Source organism: Sebastes umbrosus, chromosome 1 (assembly GCF_015220745.1).
Source record: "Sebastes umbrosus isolate fSebUmb1 chromosome 1, fSebUmb1.pri, whole genome shotgun sequence".
Lineage (NCBI taxonomy): Eukaryota > Metazoa > Chordata > Actinopteri > Perciformes > Sebastidae > Sebastes > Sebastes umbrosus.
Window position 1 is genome coordinate 15,633,661 of NC_051269.1, and position 22,032 is coordinate 15,655,692.

Below are 22,032 nucleotides of genomic sequence, written 5' to 3' on the forward strand. Positions count from 1 at the left end.
GACATTTGAGTTTTTTAGTGAAATATCTCATTTGGATTCCATGACATGTGGTACACACAATTGTGTCTCCCTCGGGATGAATTGTAATGACTTTAGTTTCCCTGGTATCCCTGACTTTTTTTATCTAATTTAAATTTGTCCAATACTTTGGTTCATTACCATATACCTGCTAAACTAATGACATTCCCATCAGACTCATTTGTACTTTGAGTTTAGTGATAATTACAATGTTAACATTGTAAACATATTATCTACTTAACATGCAATGCAGCCTGCTGGCCTCACAGCGGCTCTAGCGTGGCTGTGTAATCTTGTAAGTCTGTTTTACGAAGGTCCCCCAACTTGTGCAATACTGAAGCACCATTCAAGATCTGTATTAGTCACATTACATGTGATTGCTGCATGGCTACTCAATTAGGTGTAGCGAATCAACCCCTGCATCGCATGACTGAATGCACCGTATGTACGATAACATCATCAATATATTGTATGTGCAAATCCCCACATAGATCCTCCATTAACAACACCAACTACCAAATGAAGGAAGTGGTCTAAGCTGTTACATTGCTCCCAAACTGTTTGCTCTGGAGATTGGACACCCCCAAAGCAGTTGGTTTCCAATACCACGGACATTGCCTTGACCAACAGTCTGAGAAGGAATTATTTCCGGAAGCTCCAAGCTCGCTACCGGGCAGGAGGAGAGCGAGATTAGAAGTCCTCTCCCAGCCGGCAGAAATACAATAGGTTAACCCACCTGCTGGCCGGAGGAGCTTTTCTTCGAGTGGTGTTGCAATCTTCCTTTCTTGAGGTCGTGAGGCCAGAGACATACTAAATGTTATTGTTTCTCCTTTTTTTCTGTCATCCGCCTTTTGTTCTGAATGTTTCAAAGAGACCATTAATCACACCCACAGCCACACACAACCCAGTCTGTCTCGTTCCCTCTTTTAATCTTTCACTCATTATTTCATTTTGCAGTTCTCTGTTTCATTCTCTTTTTGTCTTGCTCTTTTTTTCATTTACCTTCCCTCCCTCTAACCCCCCTCTCTCTCTCTGCGTGTCTCTGCTCCGTCAGCTCTGTCTTTCTGTCTAACCTCTGTTCATGTTTCACAACAGCCGAGGAGCGTATCTGCCCCCCCCCCCCACTACTCTCCAATGTTTGTCTGAAGTATTAGGGAGTTGTTGCCTTATTGGATAGAATTAATTGATTAATACTTTTATCCAATTAGTGCTCCCTCATGCAATTAATCAGCTGGCTGATGTTGGGGCCGCTCCATCAGTCGGACGGAAGGCAGACAGATGCTTTGGGTCTGGTGTGTGATGAACAATGACCTCTCTCTCTCTTTCTCTCTCGCTCTCTGTGTCTCTCTCTCCTTCCTATTTTCCACACACCTGGTCTGCTGTCCTCTTTTCACTGTTCTGCCATCGCTCTCCAGCTCGCAGCACATTGTTAGAATTCTTGCTGAACACAAGAATCGCTGGCGGAAAACAGTTTCTTTCTGATAATCCCGATAAAAACAACATATTATGGGGTTCGTGGCTCAGAACACACTATAAGAAAGATGAACAGAAAGGTGGTGTTTGAGGATTGTTGACAAATTACAACCCATTCAGCGCTATTCATGCTTGAGATTAAATTAATAACTGGAAAAACTGAGTAATTTTAAACCCTGACTGATCTCGAGGCTAAGAAGGACCTTCGAAAGTATCAAGTAGGAAACATTTCCAGATTAGGAATTAATTGATTTTTTTTCTTCTCTTTTACAGGTTTGTCCTATTCCTGCCTTTGAATCGCTGATGGAGTTCTTGTGATGGCCAAAGAAATACTGTAGGACCTTTGAAGAATGAACTTTCCAAACCACTGGATTGTTCTGGAGGGGAAAGCCATCGACGATCAAACAAAATCACCAACAGTAAAATTAGTTGGCCTTTTCTCAGTTCAAGGATTCCGCTTCAGGAGGCAAAATTATTCATGAGTTTTTCAAGGAACTGGACTACAGGAGAGTTTTCTTCCCAAAAAAAAAGTTTAATATAGTAATTTTTCAATAGCTAAATCACCTGAAACACGCACCAACCATTGGAAGTGACATGGTTAGAAGTGAAAGCAGATGCACTGAAGTAGTAAAAACGACAAATTCAAGAATGGAAGGACTCCATCACTCTTCAGGGGCGTTGTATCCCTGTTTCCCCCTAGTTTCCCCACTGATCAGTAAGACAATCCAGTAAAATCTGTTGTTTTTGTTGCCCTCAAAAAATTCAGCTTGAACGGCATTTTCTTTGGAAAATTGTTTGTTTCACAACTGCTATAAAAGGTTGGGCAGATACTTTAAAAGAATCAGAATGACTAGCCATGTTACAATACAAACAGGTGCTCTGCAGGTGGCAGGAATCCAATATGCTCCATGACGTGCCCTGCATTCAGCAGGTAACCTCAGATTTATTTGTGATCTCATGGATTAACTTTCAAGTTCTTACACAAAGACCTTTTTAAGTTTGCCCTTGAGGAGTTTTATTTGGTATAAAACTACAACCTAAAAACCCTCTTCCTGTCTACATGCATCTTCTATATCACATGTAGACCCAGGCTTAATTGCTCTCTTTTTTTCTTTTCCTATTTTTTTTTTCATCAAAATGGCTTGGACAGCAGGAGCTGGGACACTGTTAGCAGCGTTGGGTTTTCTTAGCTGTTGTGGTTTTGGCTGGTGCGAGGCCTCAAGGACTAGTGGTTCAACCTCAGGAGGGATCACAGCGGAGGAAGGACCCTCGTCATTGGAACGAGTGAAGAGAGGATGGGTGTGGAACCAGTTTTTTGTGGTGGAGGAGTACACGGGCACAGATCCCCTATACGTAGGAAAGGTAAGGATATTTCATTTTATCATGTAAATATTGTAATGAGAACTTTGTGAATAGGTGTTGATTCCTTAAACTTAAGGGATTTTGTATGATACATTTTCAAGATGTAGTAAAATGAGTGCAGATGTCTGCATGCTCCTGTCGTCAGGATGAATACATTATTAGCAAGAGTCTGGCCCAATCACATCAGCTCCACGTAGCAGCAGACATTTTCTAATAAGCAGAATATCTGAATCTTGTCCTTGAAAAACAGAGTACCAAGATGTACAAGATGATACAGCAACCCAGATGGCAGATATCTGTTTATGGATCTATTTACTATTTGGGGAGATACAATACTGTAATTCTTGGCATTTTTTTTTTTTATACATAGTGACGCACACAAGTTCAATAAGACACTAAAATCTCTGGAGTTAGAATGTAATTCATGTAATTTGTACTACAATGACGTGGGTGTCTATTAATACCGTCTCCTGCTTAAAGTTGTATCTACTAAAGTGAGTCACCGAGGCCAAGTGCATGAGAATGTCACTATTCTACACACTGTCAAGCCAGAGTCTGTTCATTTATGTGATTGCATAAACTGACAGCTCCCCATACAAATCTCTATAATAATCCAGTTTACATGAAATGAAAAGAATTTAAGCTTTGTTTTAAAAAAAAAAAAAAGATCGAATTGATTCACACTGAAGAATACTGTACAGCATTTTGCTTATTTTGTTAGTGTCTAGTGCTTTATCGGAAAATTTGATTAGGATATCAGCACTGTCTGACACATTTACAACCATCATTGTCATTGTTGTTAGTCATTTTCCATTCAATTAATCTAACCCAGTACACAAAAACACTATAATTACAATGACGCAATCAGATTTTTTGAGGTGGAAAAAATACATACATTAAAGGCTTTAACTTTGAAAGGTCAAATCGTGTGCATCCCACAAACAGCGCTCAGTGCATTTGTGTTGTAGAAACACAGATGTGAATTGGCCAAATTTGTTGCCATTGTGGCACTGGGTGACAGCATGACCTCATGATCAGCATAAACACGTTCAACAAACACAAGGCTTTAAAGCTGAAGTAGGCGAGATTGGAGCAAATATGATTACAAAAAATGAAAAAAGGTCGCTATATCATGACAGTAGTACATGAAACAGGTAACCTGAAAAAAATCATGTGCCTCTGTGTCCTCCGGTGCTCCTAACGGCATCTGCAAGATTTCACATACCGGAGGAAAACAACCAGTAAGAGCTGATCTGAGGTCTGCTGTCCAGCTGCTGTATATGAGAGCCGGCTGTCAATCACTTGCGAACTCCGACCAAATGGTCAAACTAGGCAGCGCTGATAAAATATGAATCAATATTATGTTACTGTAATGCCTATTTTTCTCCTCAAATGTTTTCAGAATCATCTTGTAGTGCACGGTTTAGCTGTAAAATTAGAAAGTTTGTGATGCCGCCGCCATTGTGAAATCTGGTGAAGGAACGCCAAGTTCTGGTCACATGACCAGAGCACAGCCAATAGGAACGCTCTCTCTTGGAAATGACCTGTGATTGGTCAAAGTCTCCCGTAACGGGCTAGATTTTCTAAAGGTTATTATGGAATTTTTGACCAAAAATATACTGCCTACTACCCTTTAATCCAGGAGACCGCTGTTCATGGCCCGTGCATTAAGTTTCACTTTCACGTTACAATCAGCTGTTCATTTGTGTCCTGTGTTCACAACGTTCAGTTTCATTTTCAAACGTAGTTCTTTTAAGTCCAACCATGTTGTTTTTTCCTACCTTAATTAAGTGGTTTTGTTGCCTAAACCTAAAGCGACGTTAAGGCGCATGACAGAGCATCAGTATGTGATGAGTTGGGATGAGAATGTGTTGCATCCGGAGCCATTGCATTACTACACTATTACTAACAGACGCTAGAACAAAAAAGAAAAAAAAAAAATACTGGCCTTGGGTTTAAGAACAAGAAGAGATAAAGATCTAGTGCCAGTGGTTTTCTACAAAGAACCTCTGAAAGGTGCTCCATCACCAGCAAACAAGCAGTAAAACTCTTTGCCACTGCAAAGACATTTAGAATCTAAAGCTCTGAACACACTGTTGTGTCTCATTTACAAAATAAACCATATTTTTTCTCAACAATACTGTCACTTATTCATAGATTTTTTTTTGTACCCTAATGCCATCTTTTTCTCTGGCAATCTCTGGCATGAAGTGACCTCATGCGACTGAAGAGAAGCAGCCATTTTTAAAAGTCTTGTTTTGTAGCTCCTGTGCAATGTAGGAGTTACTGTGGTTTTGAGTCTTGTTTCACTCCTACGTTCCCGTTTTCTCATTGTTATCTACCTCATTGTTCTCTGATCCATTCTGCTTTGTTGTGCTGTAGAATCTCTGAAAGCTGTTAAAGTCCATCGCCTTCTTGTAATACAAACTGAGTACTTCCTGCTGATGCTTCATGTGAACATTTTTTTCCAAGGGTGAGCCTCTGGAACAGTTTCTTATGAAGCAGCTATACCACATTTTGACTTTTTGACTTCAAAGGGAATGTTGCCCAGACAGTCTGAATACTATAGTCTATAACACATATAGATTTGGACATCCTTTTGGTATCAGCTTCAAACATTACTTGAAGACAAATGGAAAGATGAAGTGATAAGCTCCTATTGTGAACCTTAAACCTCCATCATGTTATCAATGGCCTGTACCATTTCTATTACACATGGACAAAAAAACTAGCAGTGGACCTGGATAACAAGTTCTAATCATAAAAAATAACACATAATTTAGAGAATTTACCTCAAGAGCTGTACCTACCTTTCCAGCAGAGGAGCTAAATTTAGTTTCTTTGCCCTAGTTCCTGGATCACAAAAAAGTCTCTCCTCAGGAAGGAAGTATACTTTCTGATCAGGGCGGATTTTACAGTTCACTGGTCAAACACGACTCCCGCTGCGCAAGTTGATTCACACAGTAAACAACAAGAGAGTGAACGAGGCAAATGAAACATCATTTGCTAATTGTTTCCTTGCAGTTAAAGCAGACCGTAAACACTCAACACGCAAATCACTTTGGAGGCAGGTGTCCTGGAGTTTTCAGACTCCTTTTCCACCTCTGCATGTCTTCTTTGCATCCGATCATTACACCCAGTCTGTGTTGATGTTTTGCTGTGTGTGAAAACCGCATCACAAACATAACCGTCGTCTTCTAATTAGGGCTGTCAAAGTTAACGCGATAATAACGCGGCACCATATGAAACTAGAAGACCTAAGGTATCCATTGGTACCAACAATGTCACACTAGCTTGTCACAAAAAAGATTAAATAACACTCCAAACGCTAAACTTTGGCGAGGAAAAACTGGCATGGCCATTTCCAAAAGGGGTCCCTTGACCTCTGACCTCAATATTTGTGAATAAAAATGGGTTCTATGGGTACCCACGAGTCTCCCCTTTACAGACATGCCCACTTTATGATAATCACATGCAGTTTTGGGGCAAGTCATAGTCAAGTCAGCACACTGACACACCGACAGCTGTTGTTACCTGTTGGGCTTGGTTTGCCATGTTGCCATATTTTTGTATGCTAAATGCTTCTGTGAGGGTTTCTGTACAATATTTGGCATTGTTTCATGTTGTTAATTGATTTCCAATAATACATATATACATATATTTGTATAAAGCAAGCATATTTGTCCACTCCCATGTTGATACGAGTATTAAATATTTGACAAATCTCCCTTTAAGGTACATTTTAAACAGATTCAAAATGTGTGATTAATTGCGATTAATCTCAATAAATTATTTTAATCGATTGACAGCCTTAATTTGAATCCCTTATCAGACTAATTGTCCAATCTTCTTTTAGTTCCTGTGGCTCCTTTGTTCCTTGAACTATTTGGTCAAACAGCGGCCTTATTCAGCGTTGCCCTTCTCCTTGACGTTGAGGACAATGTCCTGACACCAGAAATGTGATTATTGAATGTTATTATTCTAATATAATTATAGGGAGTGAGTATACGTCAAATCAGATCTGTTTGCTATCATCTCGGTGCCATATGCACATTTGGGCATATTTTTGCCTTCTCCCCCTCCTCTTCTCATTCACATCCCATTCATCAGCTGTTTCTCAAACGAACTTCAGTGAGTTGATGAGAGTGGACAGCGTGTACGATTCGATTGCCTTACACAGGACGTGATTTGAAAAGGCGGGATATTAATGCAGACAGCACGAGTCTCGGCGACGAGTCGCGCGCATCAATCATGTGATCCCCTTGTTTCTAATCATTTAGACATGGCAATTGACCAGCTAATATTGCATCTGCATATATTGATCTCTCTATTCCTTTACAAATGACTGGAGATGTTCTCCGCACGCAGCAGGGCCGGGGCGTTGCAGAATAATTATCCTCTGGCCATTATTTGTCTGCCACTGTGAATGTGCTGCATTCCTGATGGCAAGACCAACAACAAGGCCAACGGGCAAGTCTGTCTGCCAGGGGGACAGAGAAGAGATAGACGGAGAGAAATTGAGCGGCACATGAGGAAAGGAAACAGAGGAAGACGGGGAGGCTGCAGAGGGAAGTTGGGAAAGAAGAGACTTCATACATTGACTTGTGATTCATTAAAGGACAGGGTGCCAGGGAAGGCAGTGAACTGATATAAAAGGGCCGAGGGGAGCCCGAGGGAGTGACACAGCGGGACGCGAAGCGAGATGATTTTATTAATAAAATTATCTAAAGTTATTGGACTTCATGCGACTAGGGCAGCGGCTAGTGCTGGTATTAATGGTTTGTGTGAGTGTGGATGGCTGTGTGTAGCTCTCTCACACACAGATGGACTCGGCTGGATTTTTGGTATCAACACTTTAATTTGAGCAGTGGAGGATTAAAGCCAAGCAGTTTGCCCACTGGATAATTACAACAAGTTTTTTTTTTTTTTTTCATACAACTTCACCCCAACTCAACAAACTTGCCAAGTTCGCTCTGTCTCACACTTTGGCTGCCACTACTCTGCTAATGAAATCAGATTCACCAATAAAACAGTCACTCACATGGCATTAAACTGCCAGCTTCGGTCAGTACGTTTAGATAATAAATCCCAGCGGACTTAAATGAAACAACTATATATTTTTTCGTCTGGCCAGCTACTTTTCAAAAACATGTTGTAATAAAAGGAAGGGAGTGGGGGAACGCACAGGAAGGCTACTTTTGTAAGAAGCAGAGTTGCTGTTGAGCCCAGATAATCCTAAATGGCTGTTGTTAAAGGAAGCAAAAAAGACACATTCTTCTTCTCCTCGGTAATGTTTCTTTCTCCTCTATTTTGACAAAAGCTGTCAGAAATAAATCCATTTTGAGGTTGTGTGTGAGAGAGAGAGAGAGAGAGAGAGTTGGACCATGTGTGCAGCATGTGCATATGCTTTTATATTTCGGCAACAAAAAGAGTGTAGTTCAAGGGTTTTGTGTACAGTTTCACAGTGTTCTTTTTTGTATCCTTCCAACTCTCTGATCTTTATGGATGGATCTGGCATGGATTTCCTGTCTCAGCATGAACAGTTAAAAACTAGTGCTTGTTCATGTCCAAGGTGCTTCTTTGTCCCTTCTCTTTTTTAACTCTCTGCATTCAAATTGAAGCCAAATGAAACAGATGGCCTCATGTCTTTTTGTTCACCAAAACATCTACATCCCTCTGAAGAAAATCAGTTTGATTTATGGCATATTGTATTATGTGGTTCTGGTTTGCAGGTTGTAGTGATGTGCGGGTGAGCTTACTGGAAAATTGGGCGGGTGGGTGACAAATTGACAAAGCAGCGTTTAGAGTTAGTTATTAATAACTTACAGAAACATTGCATGCGATAGTACACCTTCTCTTCCCCACACACACACACACCAGCCGTGGTGGCGGCACATCTTTTTGACACAGGATCTGTGCCACCACCACGTAATGTGCTGTCAAGAGGTCGTGATCATTTCATGTATCTGTGAGATGACGTTGAACACACACACACACTGCGAGCTGCGGCGCTTCAGTCAGCTTGTCTCTGTCCTTGTCTGGCAATTATGCAACTATAGGCTAATGCATGAAGTTGGCAGTTTGCAGGCTGGGTCAGGCGGTGCATATTGGCTTTCATAACGGGTCGGGTGGGTGCGGGTTATTAAGAAACCCTGACCCGTGCATCACTAGCAGATTGGGTGTAGTTTGGGATATTAAGTATAGCCAAATCCTCAAAATAAGCATATTGTATGTGGTTTTCTATTTGCTCTATAGGGCTGTCAACATTAACGTGATAATAACGCGTTGACGCAAAATAGTTTTAACGGCACTAACTTCTTTAACGCATTAAAGCAATCGATCTTTCTACCATGTCATACTAGCTTGTCGCGAAGGAAGCTAAATATGGCTCCAAACTTACGCTAAATTTTGGCAAGGAAAAACTGTCATGGCCATTTTCAAAGGGGTCCCTTAACTTGTGAACTTCAGATATGTGAATGAAAATGGGTTCTATGGGTACCCACGAGTCTCCCCTTTACAGACATGCCCACATGTGATAATGACATGCAGTTTGGGGCAAGTCATAGTTAAATCAGCACACAGACACATGACAGCTGTTGTTTTGTAAATGGTAAATGTACTTTTCTAGTCTTCCGACCACTCAAAGTAAAGTTTTGTTGTTAATTGATATCCTATAATAAATATATACATACATTTGCATAAAGCAAGCATATTTATCCACTCCCATGTTGATACAAGTATTACATACTTGACAAATCTCCCTTTAAGGTACATTTTGAACAAATACAAAATGTGCAATTAATTTGCGATTAATCTTAATTAATTATTTGAATCAATTGTTTCCTTAACTGCAACGATAGGTTGTCAGAGGAAATCAGTAAAAGACGAATGAAATAAGAGAACATTGTTAAACTTTTTTCATCTGTTTCATATTTTTCTGATTCAATACAGAGTTTGTTCGTGCTACCCAAATAGTCTTGGGTGGCCTAATTTTTTGAAGGCCTTGTGTTCATGAATGAGAGGGAAGAGTGTGTGGCCGTGGACACAGTCAATCAGACAACAGAAAAATGCATGCACTACGCCTGTTAAAGCAATTCTCCATGATGATCCAAGCTATAATTAGTCCAATCTAGGTCCAAACATCACAAGGCTGTCGTCAAAGAGGAACATAAGAGCTTAAGATTGGAGGAATGAAGAAAAACAAACAGGAACTGTGGCACTTGGTGTTTCAGGGAGCCGCATTTCCCATTTTAGAGGACGAGAAAGCCTTTTGTTTACCCTGCTTTTGTCATCTTTTGAAATCATTTTTAAATAATGTTATTACCATGTTATGTGGCTCTTTTCTTCCCCATTTGTGTGTTTCCATCCTCTATGTTCTGTCTAAGCTTCTGCAGGTTTAATTCCTCTTCTCCATCTGACTTTCCTGTCTTTCTTTTTCTCTGCCATTTACTCCCCCCCTCTCGTTTATGTCTCTTCCATGGTCTATACCCTTCCTTGCCCCCATAGCTGTCTCCACCTAGGCTGTCTCTGATACAGTCACCTTGTTAACACTTTGAAGCTGTTAAGATCAGAGAGCTTGACAAGCTGCAGTGAAATGTGGCAGGCCTACTCCTGATTACACAGACTTAAATATAAGACAGCCAATTTGCTCCCGCTTTGAAACCCTCAATAAACCAAGGACTCAGTGCAGCCCACATTCTCATATCTCCACTGGAAATGAAAAATGGTGCTGCACAAATATCTCGCCATTCTATTCGATTGCATTCCTTTTTTTTTTGTTATGTGATCTGTTATTATCTTGTACTTATACTTGTGCTTAGAAGCCTGTAAACATTTTAAATTCACAAGCTTGTCAAGTTTCTAAAAGTAATGTCCTTCCAATACCAAATCATCCCTAACCACTCCGTCAAACATGTGTTTAAGCAGAGTGTGTGCTTTAGCATACTTTCAATGTACAAACTCAAAAGAGCTGACTGCCAAATAAGAAGGGAACTTTCCGTCACTGCATGTGAGTCATATGTCACCCCCTTCAGCAGGTTTAGCTTACAGTGACAGCTAGACACTTTGTTATGACCCAAAGGTGAACCTGACAGGGCATCAACAACCTCACTCTCCCCTGAGTCACCCCACAGCCCGCCACTGTAAACCCTGAGGCGGCGCTAACTCCTACTTGCATAAAGTTTAACTTAGAGCCAGTTGCTGAATCATAATAACTGCTAAACTATGGTGACAAATACACATATTTTTGATAAATTGAAAGAATAGGTTACGATTTTTATTATCAATCTAATCTACTACTACATTTCTATGTCGTATGTTTGTGCTTTAAATGAAACAGTTTGTATTGTTGTCAATTAAATATTCAGATTCAGTGAGTTATGCTGTGGGTTAGAACTTGGGCGCTGTTTCTTAAGCATATATTTGTTAACATTTTGGTAAATTGGCGCCATTAAATATGCCAAATTACCTATTAGGAGTTACTGTTTCCTGTTTAACAGTGGATGTACAGACAAATATCACTTTGATACTGAGGAAAACTTAAAAATGTGATCATTCTCAGGCAAGTTCTGGAGTCATTAGGAATGGCTTCTTTCTTTTATTTTAAAGCAGATGTATGAGTTTTATTCTAAATGCACCTACCGGAGATAATGATATAATTGTAAAGTGTAAGTTACGCCATTCTAAATATATATTTCATGTCTGTTTGTTCAGACTGAGTTATGACTCCGAGGAGGAGTATATATTTTTACACAAATTGTGCATAATGGATTTTACCTTAATTGCCTCCCAAGAGCTATGTGTCACACCCTATGCTGCAGCTCCAACTGCTGACCGTGTTGATAAGTGGGCCAAATCAATGGGCCAATCGACAATAACTAACTTCCCCTTGTTTTTAGGACACCAGCATTCACCTGTCCCTTTCACCTAATGCAATATCTTTGATGCATGTTTCTCCCACCGTGCCCCCACTACAATTCTTGCCTTACAGTTTGAAAACCCTTGGGTTGACACATGAAGTTAGCAGACCCAAAAAATCCTCCTTAAAATGTGTTGGTTAAATGAGCAATATGTAGTACTGACAGCCAGCATTTTAAAATGGGTACTGCAGTTCACATTCAAATAATTGGAGCCGTGGCCCGTCTGCTCCTCCGGTGTGACTAATAGCAGTTAACGCAAGTTTTATTGATTTGAGGGTTACCGTCTAGACACAACCACATTAGCCATCAGCAGTAGACGGCATCACTTCACCTGCTGTGTGTCTCAAATAATCGCTGCCTTGATAACCCAGCCGCACACGGACCACAGTGAGAGGCTTTTTAGGTCGGGTAAAATTTGATGTTATGTGATCTCTGTTGATCCAGTCCCTTTGCTTGCTTTCATGGCTACAGAAGGCGGTGTTTACGTGCCAATCTGTGGCAACGGGGTGTCGAAATGGGCAGTGGACGGGATCACATGTTCCGAACCAGAATGTAACTGTCAAAGGAGAACATACTGTCTGTAGCGTTGTTGTCAGAGAAGCCAGTATTTCAATTCAGCATGATTCCTTAATCTCTGATGACATGTTATGGTCATTTTTTGATTTATTACAGTAAATATATTACATATTGGTCCTTTAATGTCAAACTTAAATTGTTCAAAGAATTTAAATAACTTTTATGAGCAGTGAAAATGCTGTTGTCATCTGATCGATACAACACACTGTTTTTATGTATATCACAAAATGCAGAAAAAATGTACTGCACTGATCAATTCTGAATGCATACGCCGTCGCATATGTGTCAGAAGATGTGTGCTCCTGTATTTAAATGTAAATACAGTATGTCTGCAGACATGGACAAGTTGAAAAAAAAAAAGTTCTGAGAAAACTTCCTGCAGCCTTTAAAGATGGTTATAAATGTTTTTGTATTTTCCTCATAGATTGGGATCAGCGGCAATGGCCAGCCTGAATTGAGGCTGTAACAATGGATTCCAAAGGCGACCCATTTTCACAGTGGGGAAAAAAAACAAAAAAACATAATGTCCATAGAAATTTCTCACACTGCAAACTCTAAATGTCCTGCAGTGTGATCCACTTTTCTGCTGTCCGTTCCTGTGGTCACTATGTCAAACACTCAAAGCTGGTCTTGTTGTGTTTGATCATCAAAAGGTAGAGTTTGTGTTGAGTATCGATTTAACATTTATGGTTTGGCATGTGTTTGTTTCAATGTATCATACAACGGTTTGGATGATAACTTACGAAAAGCTATTCCTCATTTTCGTGTATATTTCCTACGAATATCCAGCAACAAGTGTCAATTTCTGCTCGTTACATGCATACATTCTTTTCAAAATGAACCTATGTCTTCACAGGAAACAACTTGGTTAGGTTTAGGCAACAAAACTCCTTAGTTAGGTTTTAGAAAAGATTGTGGTTTGGGTTAGAATAACTCCAGAAGTGGCATAATGGAAGTTACGTAACCGATAATTCAATATTGACTTCTGGTTTCACATTTGTACACATCGTTTGTCGCTCACATCTTGTCGTTTCTCCTAGTTCCCAATGTAAAACAAATGATTTCATGGAATATATATGCATTTACACACCGAGCCTAAACACCACCCCTGCCATGGTCAAGCAGAAACGTTGGGATACTGTATTTTCCCAGCTGCGAAATCTAAAGTCACGAAGAGCTCAGAAAGATGCAACGATTTGACCGATGAAGCAGTCATGATTCATGCTCAGCAGCAGCGGACGTCACATGTAAATTTGTTTGCACTCCTGGTTATTTTTTGCTAACAGAGTGACGTCCTGGCTCTGACCTTTAGTTCTCTGAGAACAACTTAGCTAAGCGTAGTGTGTGTGTGTTTTTCAAGCTGCCAACTTGAATCACTCCAGTGAGGATAGACTGACAGACGGATGGGTATATCCAGCCTGAGGGGGGAGAAATAGCATCATCCCGGCAGAATGATGAACTCACTATGTATGTATGTGTGCGTGCATGCATGCGTGTGTGTGTGCGTATGTGAGCGAGCACAAACACAGTAGGTAGTGGTGTGCATGTGTGTGTGTGTGTGTGAGCACATGTACAGTAGGTAGGAACTTACATGCATGGTGCCAACATTTGCGCAATTGAATTAGCAAGATGATGACAACATTTCACAGCCACATTCTTGTCTGCAGAATCTAATTTAAAAAATACAGAGAGAGGGTAAGAGAGAGCGTGTCGGGGAAACATATCCAGTGGCGCATGACTATGCACACTTTTATTGGATAACTCTCGCAGTTTGGACCAATGAAACTTCTTTTATTATAACTGAAATATTGATACCACCAAAGTATTCAGCAGTATATTTCCTCTGACTGTTCGGTATTTGTCTTCAGGATGATTCAGAATGGCGAGGAACGGCAAAAACAGATAGATAAAAAGGGAGGGGAAAATGGATGAGGGAAGCAATATCAAGGCACAGGCTTGCATTATTCCGCGGTTTTACGACAAATACTTAATGAAAACCCCCGCGAGGGTGATAGAAGCCTGTATTTAATTAAGCCTTTATAAAATATTAACCAGGGAGGCCAGGGCAATTCCCCCTCTCCCCTGGTCTGCTCAGTAGATTGAACCACAGTTACACTGCATAGACAGCTCTGAATTATAATTTCAGATAGAAGGTGTGTGTGTGTGTGTGAGGGAGAGAGAGCAGGTTTAGTGCTCACTAAAGAGCCAAAGGGGAGGTTGGGATGGGGGACCAATACTGCTCCTATTGCTGCCTCTGGAATGTCTTCTAATCACATTAGGGGGGAACTATAGCTCTGATTTATAAGGGCTCTTTTAAGTTCACTTTTCAGCCCCGGCACCTCTATGTCTCTACCTTTAACAATCTTTGAAATGACTTTGATCTCCTAATTTGGGCGTCACATCCTGTGAAGGGCACCATGTGCAGAAAAGGTGTAAATCATAACTAGAACTGTGGTGTCTGTTTTTTTTGTTTTTTTCACGACGACAATGATGGCTGGTCCATAAGGAGCACTGAGAAGGCCTTAAGCTGCTATAGCTATTCGGGAATAAGATAAGGGAATGGAATGGGTAGAAGAAGTGGATTAATTTCTTTTGGTCACGGCTGACGACCAAATGTCATTTTCTGACAACTATCAATTGCACAAACCATCAGTATTCACAGCGGTTGAAACTAAATAGAAAATTCCATTTGAAATGCGTGACGTAGTAATCTCAACTCAAAGGTAGACATGATAGTTTTTCTGAACTTTGAACCGCATCTAACAGTCTTCATCACTGAATGTTGCTGGCTCAGGTGTCATCAAGTGTGGGATGTCAGCTATGTGATAACAAGTAGCCACGTATTAAAGGAAGATTGTAACTCCTGATTGCTCTCCAGCCATCGACTCTTGGTCCATGATTTTGACCCCTTCACAGTCGATGCTTGACCAGCTGTGGTCGGGGGTTCACAGACAGCTCGTGTTGTCTGCTTCAAAATGTTCATAAATTGTAGAACAGTTTGAAAAACTCATCTTTTGATTTTTACTTCTTAGCCTTGAAATGTACTCCAAATAAATAGTACTTGAGTTTAAAGTGGAAATCTCGAAGATTTTCATTTGTGACTTAACAAATGTCTGTTGTTAAGTCACTATCTCTCACTGAAGAAGGTAACACAATGGTGATTGAACCTATGGTCCACTGATGAAAGTATTGCATTATGTATATATTTGCAGTGTTACAAACTTGGTGTGTGTGGTGACATTCCTGGAAGAAGAATGCTCTATTACAGTTTTTCTTTATTGTATACACACAAAAAATTAAAGTATGCATACACTTCTTAAAACTTGAAGCTCACTGTCATGTATCAACAAAAAGACAAAAAGCACAATTCCATTGTTTTCACTCAAATATAAATTCTAAATCAACCAGGATTGAAATCTTAAGGATTTCCACTTTAATCAAATTAAATTACAGTAGCTACCAGGGCATTCACAAATGTTGCGTTTTGCTGCCAAAAGTAGTCAACTAATCAATTAACCGTGGGAGATATATCTTATTTTCCATCCACTGACAATGATCAATTCTCGTCAAAAAAGTGTGAAATACAACCAGTAAAGGGTTTAGCGATATAGGCGGACCCACCTGGGGGTAGGTGAAATAGCCCTCATTTAGCTCTGAGAGGCTGTTTACAAATCAGCCGCAATCTGGTTGGACTAAACCCCCAGCTGGCTGGCTTGTCTGAGCTGGAGATACTGTTTGACTGCAGTAGCAACATGATTGCTTTCTTGCAGGGATAGTCTTTCCCTCTCTAAAGATCCTAGCATAAATTATTATGGCATAAAGTGGAAACGATTGTTCAAATAAATCTATGTTCAACAACATTTGTAGTCGAGCTTTGGGAAGTATACAGCCACGTTTATTTCTGCCTCTTGCTGCATGTCTGCTGCTTCAGCGCCCCACACTGCACAGTGTTAAAGTCACGCATGACAATTATGACTACAACAACAACCCAGCGCGCCCCCAGCATATCTGCTGTAGATGCATTTCCACTGCTTTATTACTGCACCGTGCTAAAACCGCGGATGAAAGATTAGTCTACAGTAATGTAGAGTGTCGACTAGTGATTTTAATAGTGGACTATTCTGTGAAGCCCCTAGTAGCTACTGCAACAAACATATTCTGAAAAAGGAAGACTTTTATTTATGTAGCACACTTCATTATATTAAAGTAAACTGTTTATGAATTCTCACCTCAGAACATCAATATGTGCTTGTACACCGGAGATCAGAACTGTTTAGGTTTAGGCAACAAAAGCATCATGAAAAAGTAAACTTGGCCTGCTTTGTGCTTCAAATCACTGTTGACTATTTCAGTGTTTAACCAATTCCCTTGGTCAAGGAAAGGAGCCTAAACATGACCATAAAAAAACAGGAATATTGTGCTTCAGTTGCTATAAGTGGATGTTGTAGTGCAAGAGTGGATATTATAAAAAACAAATGGGTTATATTTTCAGCGAACAATTGTCAGTATCAACATTTTCCCCAGTATGTTGGAAAAACATAATCTGGGCCGCATAACTGTACATTTCTAATAAAATGTGTTTTCTGTACCAAAGTAGTATTATATAAACGTCATTTTGAGGCGTAAGGGTTGCAATGGTGTTGTGATGAAATAAAATAAACAATATATAGGTGGCGTCTCCTTTTATGAACTCATCGTCCTCACAATTATTTTGTCTGAAATTACAGATCCATACAGACTCCGACGAAGGCGAAGGCAACATCAAGTACACTATCTCTGGAGAAGGGGCGGGCTCCATCTTCATCATCGACGAGCTAACGGGAGACATCCACGCCACGGAGAGACTGGACCGAGAACAGAAGGCTTTTTACACACTCAGGGCCCGAGCCCGGGACCGGCTTTCCAACGACCCTCTGGAATCCGAGTCCGAGTTTGTCATCAAGGTCCAGGACATCAACGACAGTGAGCCCAAGTTCTTGGAGGGTCCCTACATCGGCAGTGTGGCAGAGCTGTCACCCATAGGTAAGGACAAGAAACACTGCAGTCAGACAGAGACCATCTGGATAGCTGTTACAAGCTTTGAGCTCAGCCTTGCCCAAAGGTGCACATACTGTATAGAATCACCAGTTTTACAGCTATATTTTATGATGCATAAGTACGGGTGTGTAACATAATGCTTTGTCCACCTTGGCTCAGGGGAAGCTAGAAAATGCCAAGAAGAGCAATATGCTAAAATTCTCCATCTTTGTGGAAATGGGGGACAAAAAAAAAGCAGACAGGAGATGAAAATAGATTTGGAGTCAGTGAATTCATTGTGGATGAGAAGGAGGTAGAATGGTGACATGGACATTTGAGGAGGATCCCCACATGAACTGTGTCAGACCCCGTAGGTAGGGATGATATGGAGGAAATGAAGGAGACGGTGCAGGCATATAAAAGGAGGAGAAAGGAGAGGCGAATTGCATTACTCCCAGATGAGCTTTGTGGCTGTGTTCTGACACACTGTTATGAGGCAAATGATGACAGGGAGGAACGAGGGGGGGAAAGAGAAGAGTAGATAATGGCGAGGGTGCACCATATTTACATAGAGGCTTTTTGATATTGAAACCACAATGCTTGCTTTTAATCTTGACAAACATGTTTTTTTTTATTGTGAGCAACAGTATTAGCAGCACCCCATGGCTGCTTAAAGCTCTTTGCGAAATGGAGAAGACAGGTGAACGAGGGTGTCGGGGGCTTCATTAGCGCGGTATTAACGTCACCGACGCCGCTGATGTTTAATAAACACAATTGTGTTTGGCTGCCAAGCGATATCACAATACCATGTGCGCTCAGAATGCTGTGTTTGATACTGATTTGTGCACATGTGTGTGTGTGTGTGTGCACATGTGTGTGTGTGTGTGCGCAGTATATGCAGTAGAGGTGGGGGTGCTTCTTGGGTGAGTGACTCCAGGAGTGGCGCAGAATGGAATGGCTCTTCCCTGTTCAAGCCTGATTGGAATTAATTCCTGCTTCCTCAGCATGATCCAAACCATGGGCATTTCTGCCTACAGTGCTCTCTAAAACTGAATGGAGTGTGTGTGTGTGTGTGTGTGTGTGTGTGTGTGTGTGCGTGTGTGTGTGTGTGTGTGTGTGTGTGTGCGTGTGTTTGCGTGTGTGTGTGTGAGTGAGTGGGAGGGAGAGGCAGAGAGAGCGACAGAGAGAGAGAGAGAGAGAGAGAGAGAGAGAGAGAGAGTGAGGGACAGAGCAATTGAAGAGTAGCGCAAAATATGAGAGAGATAAATAGAATAGAAATAATGCAGTGTTAGAAAACGATGCAAAACCTTGGGAAGCAAGAGAGCTATTATCTCCTCAAGAAGGAGACAAATGGAGTCACAGAGACCACGCTTAGTTAATGTTATTTAATGCAATCTTAATGATCACGACCCTTCCACTTTGGCTGCTCCCCCCCTTGTTCGACCCTGTCGCACCTCAGTCAAATTATGCACTAAATGAGTGTGCGGTTCATGTTTTAAACATCGTCGTGGAAGCACTAGCCCTAATGAGGTAACAGCTACTGCTTAGTCAAGCATTCTCCTGCCCTGTCCCTGTTTCTTTTCTTCCTGCTGTTCCCCTGTTGAACATCAGCTAAGGCCAGCAGTATTTTTCTGGCATGTCAGTGATAAGGTCACAAGCACAATGACAATAACTGAAGGGAGTAAAGAGGGAATAAAATGTAGTGGACAGACCAGCTAGATTGCCACATGTCACTCACCGGCTTCATTGACCTCCTACTGGACCGCCGTGTTTGAAGCGTAGCTCAAATAGGTGAAGAATATCACTTAATGGAGAAGGTTTGCCATATTCTATGTAGGGCTGGGCTTATAAATAATATGAGCCATGTCGCCTAGACTATGTCGTGATATACAATATATATGAAGAGTTATTGAGGATTATTACATTTTGACAGAGCTTTTCTATTTTAACTGGCACAGCTTTTCTTGCCATTACAGCACTGGTTTAGCGGCCCAGGAAACTCACAGACCAATTGCATGCATTGTAACTCTTCTCACGTGATGCTGCTCGGCCAATCAAATCTGCACATTTCGACTCGCATCACTGAGTGAGATACACACACACACATGGGAGAGACGAATCAAAAGACAACTGCAGACAGCGAAAACAGATCTTTTTATCCAGAATGGACAGACTCTTACATGTTCATTCTTTCCACAGACAGTTCAAAACCGGTATGTCTCATATGTTCAGAGACTGTGTGCGATTATTAAAAAGCGGTTAACATATTTTTTGAAGTGGAGGCTGGCATCTTTCATCACCTTTTCCGACCTCAACACGTATAAACTTGTTTTGGCGCTTCGCTTTTTCCGCTCTCTCCAGGCTCTTCACTAGTTCTCTGCTTCCCTGCAGATACAAAAACATACGCTTCATATGTACATTCATGCTCATACGCCACACACACTCGCTCATGAGAGTGTGTTTGTGAAAGGGTGAGAGCCACGGGGGGAGGGGAAACGCCAAAGCGGACCTCATGCCGGCAGCTTAAAAAAATGTATACTCGACTTTGGCAATATAATCTCTTACTACATCCCACGTAGAACAAGCCGCAATAAATCGAGTATATTTGCTATATTGCCGACCCCTAATACTATGTTTTTCTTATTGTCAACAAATCCCCAACCAACAAGACCTACCTCACTAACAAGTGTTGCCTGTGTAACCAAGGCCTGATATACAGTAGCTGATTCGTAGATGTCTACTGTGACTAATACGTCAGTGGGCCGTGCCGTTCCCCCTGGGGATTACGATGGCCACAGCAGTTTATTTTAGGTCAATTCCACATACACTGTCCTGCTGCCGTGAATACTCACCCTGAGCACCAAATGTGTGTTAATCCACGGCTAAAAATAATCCCCAACAAATGGACTGTTTAAAAGTTGAGTAAATTTAAAAAAAAAAAAAAAAACTGCAGTGCCTCGCTGCTTTAGGAAATTACTTTTCTACCTTCTTTGAAAATCAAACTATATTTTTGTAACATATTTTGAAAGATTCATATTATTACAAATGGGTTTGGGGCTGCTGAGTGTTGTATAGAGAAAGTAATCCGAATTCATTGAAAAACTGACTCAATGCGTTGTTGGATTTAGTTTTTTTTATTGGATTTCTTTAAACTAAAGAAACACTAGCCACTTATTTGCTTTTGCAATATGTGCTTTGAGCTGTCTCAACACCTCTACAATTGTTTTCTTTTTTTTCCCAGCTGTGAGCAGCTCCTCTATTTCTGTTGTGCAGTGCATCGTCCAGTAACACTGGCTGTTAACGCCACATGAGGATGCTGTCATCTTTAATAGTGTAGACTTGATTTTTTTTCCCTTTTCCTGTGTGAATGCACTTTATACTCAAAACCTGGTTAGAATCAGTCCTTTTCATGTAATTTGACACAGCTCCTGTAATGTGAGGCAGGGTTGCTTTTTATGCCGTGATGGAAGCAGGTTGCGAGCATTAGCCGCACCAGTGATATGCTCACTGTGCTGTTTTACGGCCAACCGTACAGAAAACTACTTTTGGAAAACGTGAGGCCATAATAGTAAGAAAGTAATCAGTAGTCAGCTGCCTGAAGCATATTCATTTTTACTTGTCACTCCTGTCATGTCTCCCAGTGCACGTCTTTGTCATAGCTTTACCTCCTCCACCCATCCCTCGCTTTGCTGTCTGTCTGTCTGTCTGTCAGTCTGCGTGCTTGCTCAGCATCTGCTACCAAAATTTATATTTGTGTACATTGTTTGTTTGTTTTTAAGGGTCGGTTTTTCTGAAAAGGAGAAGAGAGGGCAAATAAAATAGGAGCAGCGAAGATGATGATGAAATGTGAGGGCCTTGGCTCTGTGTTGTCCTTTGGAAAATTTGCGGCTAATGAAATTGCTGTCTTAAATCAAATTTGCAGCGCACGGGTGATTGGATGTTGCTTTGAGAGCCGTGCATGTCTTTATGTTGGGAAAGAAGAGGGAACATGGATGGAGTCGCTCTGCTGAACGCTAGCTGTGTCCTCTGACTCATGATGATAAAGACTGTGAAAATTTGATTTAATACAGTGTCTCGGTAGAGGACATCCTGGACTGAACACAACCACAAAGAAACTGACTAGAAGATGTGGCCGAGGGAGTACTCACATTCATTACAGCCCAAATAAAAATGTGTTGTATTTGTTTATTATACAGATTAAAAATATGTAATATGAGTTTAGTTGGAGTAAGCTGAGACAACAGTGACTACATTTTCACACTAATATTCCACTAATATTCCACTATTATTCCGAATATGATAATATTCTGATACGGGTCATGTAAACCGCATATTCCCTTTAGATATTCTGAATTAAACCTTACTCCGAATGGAGCATTTTCTCATTAGGACGTGGGATATGCCAATATTATTCAGGTTTTAGGAACATTCTTTGGACATGTATACAGCACATTCAGAATATGCGTCTCAATTGGTGTTTTTACGTCAGTTTGCGTCACACGGCCTCTTGCCTGTTTTCGGCCAGCTCTGTGCGTTGTACACAAACCAACTAGCTGACAGTCTGCAGAGATGCATGCCCAGAAGAAAACCCCACATTTCCGGTCGGATGGAGAAACACAGTTACTTTTAAACATTAAGAAAGACTTGGATATCAACATGTTTTTGTATA

General features: G+C 40.9%; 1 protein-coding gene across 1 annotated transcript in view; it reads left to right on the forward strand.

Moving 5' to 3' along the window:
- LOC119492137 (cadherin-22-like) overlaps positions 1-22,032 on the forward strand; it is a 191,801-nt gene that overhangs the window by 96,850 nt on the left and 72,919 nt on the right. The window contains exons 3-4 of the mRNA XM_037776526.1: positions 1,765-2,853; positions 17,075-17,369. Of these exons, the coding sequence (XP_037632454.1) occupies positions 2,629-2,853; positions 17,075-17,369 (520 nt within the window). The 5' untranslated portion in view covers positions 1,765-2,628. The remainder of the gene's footprint in view (positions 1-1,764; positions 2,854-17,074; positions 17,370-22,032) is intronic.